Source organism: Gobio gobio (genome assembly GCF_949357685.1).
Source record: "Gobio gobio genome assembly, chromosome: 19".
NCBI lineage: Eukaryota > Metazoa > Chordata > Actinopteri > Cypriniformes > Gobionidae > Gobio > Gobio gobio.
Window position 1 is genome coordinate 50,134,927 of NC_137112.1, and position 2,500 is coordinate 50,137,426.

Genomic DNA, 2,500 nt, shown 5'->3' on the forward strand with positions numbered 1-2,500 from the left:
GGCCCGTCTGGCACCAACAACCATGCCACGCTCAAAATTGCTTAAATCTCCTTTCTTTCCCATTCCGACATTCAGTGTGGAGTTCAGGAGATTGTCTTGACCAGGACCACACCCCTAAATGCATTGAAGACACTGCCATGTGATTGGTTGATTAGATAATTGCATTAATGAGAAATTGAACAGGTGTTCCTAATAATCCTTTAGGTGAGTGTATGTTGATTGTTGAACGTGTGTAACTCCGGCCCTGTGAGCTCTAGCACCCTGCAGACAGTTCCGGCTGTAAACACTAGATTACAGAAAACACTGGAGAAAGAGTTTAGTGACACTGAATATGAGGAGGCTTGGGTCTTGGAGAGATTTGGGTAGGCGGAAATTACCCTTCAGATCCAGCTGAATAAATCTTGCATTTCTCCAGTGTTTGCTGCCCTCTAGTGTTCACAGCCGGAACTGTCTGCAGGGTGCTAGAGCTCACAGGGCCTGAGTTTACAACCCAAACAATATAAAAGCGTCTCTTTTTGAGGAAGAGCAGGCGTGAGGTCAGCTGGTGTACCCACGCGGTCAGGAGCCCGTATCCTTCGCCGCGGAGACGCCGGTAATCCTTCCAGGACGAGAGGTCGGAGCGCATGGGATGCTGCCCCTCCTGCCGCAGGACCTGCTGGATCAGCTCCGGCTCGGCCACATGGACCGTCAGGATCGGCCCGAAGCTGGCCTTCCACACCGGCCCGTACTTCCTCCGCCCCTCCAGCTGCAGAACGGGTCACATGTCAATCACACGCTCACTTCTTCAGACCAACACCAACTCACAGACAAACATGTCCAGTAATGAACGCCATTACTGTGAGTCTCAAACTGGGGTCCGTGCACAAACGGTCAAAATCAATTCATTCAAATCAGGAATTAAAGAAATACAAACAAAGCAAATGTGCTGAAGCTTCTCCAGCCTTCCTTTGAGAATTACACTCGCGGCCTCCACTGACCCCAGGCAACTAAAGGTCATTTTGTAACAAAACAATTAGAGCAAATGTAATTTTACTCTGTTTATTAATGTTTTTACTCAACATCTGTGCAGTTTTTGGAGTATTTATAATAATTTTTTAATTTATATAAATAATGGATTATTGGATTTTATCACAAAATCAGTTTTTTACGTCAAATTCATAACTTTCATTGGTGGGGATAACATGGATAATCTGACATGGTTTAGTGTAAGAATTTTGCCCATCTTTTGGAAAATATAGTTTTAAAATAAATAAAAATAAAAGACTTTTACCAGTAAATGTCTGCAGAGCTCCACTATGTGCTATTTAACTCTTTCCACAAGTATTTTTCAGTTGGATTCATATCTAAATGTTATGAAATCACAATTATAATTAATTAATTTTGTCAAAGTTTAGCATTTTTTTGTACTGAAAAAAAAACGTTTTTTCAATGATGTTACATTACGATTACAATCAAACCTGAACCAGAGAAATGTTCAGGAGTCTTTAGAGTTTATCATTTATTTCAAACATCTGATTTTCTTATAATTCTGCAAATTTAATCTACACTTCAGTTACTAACTGTGACAGAACAAACATTAACAGAAATGAGCAGTTATATTACATATTGAGTAAAAAATACACAACATGAACATCATAATGCAATGAACCGAACAGCTCTGTGTGTGTGTGTGTGTGTGTGTGTGTGTGTGTGTGTGTGTGTGTGTGTCCGCACCTGCATCTGATGGAGGCGCGCGAGCCCGCGCCTGAAGAACAGATCCCAGAGGAAGCGCGCGGCCGACGGTCCGGGCATCTGCTCGAGCGTCTTCACCTGCATGACGTCAGCCCACCTGAGCAGCGGGAGCGCGCTCTTGCCGGTCAGCCTCAGAGCCTGAGGAAGCATCCTTCTCCAGAGGTTCATGCAGATCATGCTCGTCTGGCACGCGCTCACCGGTGCCCGCTTTATATCGCTCGAGCGCGCTCCCTCCGCGCACACCTTTGCGCGGCTCAGCCAATGGCGTGCGGAGAGCGCGGACGCCCCGCCCACTGATGTCTGAGTGACGTCACTCAGCTCTGCAGAAGAACAGCACCTCAGCTCTTCTGGAATCAGTCGATATATCGATGCGTCGTGATGCAACGGGTTATCAGGAAACCTCGTCTGTTCTGAGACCTGATCCATAAGTCAACAGTCAGAGAGCTCGATATCCCATGATGCAGTGCTCTCATCCTGACCTGATTGTGTGTGTGCACAGTGAGCTTTATCAACAGTACTGAGAACCAGAGGCGTTCTCTCACACACACACACACACACACACACACACACGCTGACCAGCGGCCAGTGTCCAGATCATCAGGGCTGGGTCACACGTTTATCACACAGCACAGGCTATAGGCTAAAGGGTCAGTTCTCACACACACACACACACACACACACACACATACACTGACCAGCGGCCAGTGTCCAGATCATCAGGGCTGGGTCACACGTTTATCACACAGCACAGGCTATAGGCTAAAGGGTC

The 2,500-nt window shown here is 46.3% G+C and overlaps 1 protein-coding gene across 1 annotated transcript in view; it reads right to left on the minus strand.

Annotated features, from left to right (window-relative positions):
• The window catches only part of cyp27b1 (cytochrome P450, family 27, subfamily B, polypeptide 1), a gene marked incomplete at its 3' end in the record, with an annotated part of 11,104 nt that extends 9,194 nt beyond the window's left edge, over positions 1-1,910 (minus strand). The window contains exons 1-2 of the mRNA XM_079845316.1: positions 1,714-1,910; positions 555-745 (exon numbers count right to left, since the gene is read on the minus strand). Coding sequence (XP_079701442.1) covers positions 555-745; positions 1,714-1,908 — 386 coding nt within the window. The 5' untranslated portion in view covers positions 1,909-1,910. The remainder of the gene's footprint in view (positions 1-554; positions 746-1,713) is intronic.
• Positions 1,911-2,500: the final 590 nt, after the last annotated feature.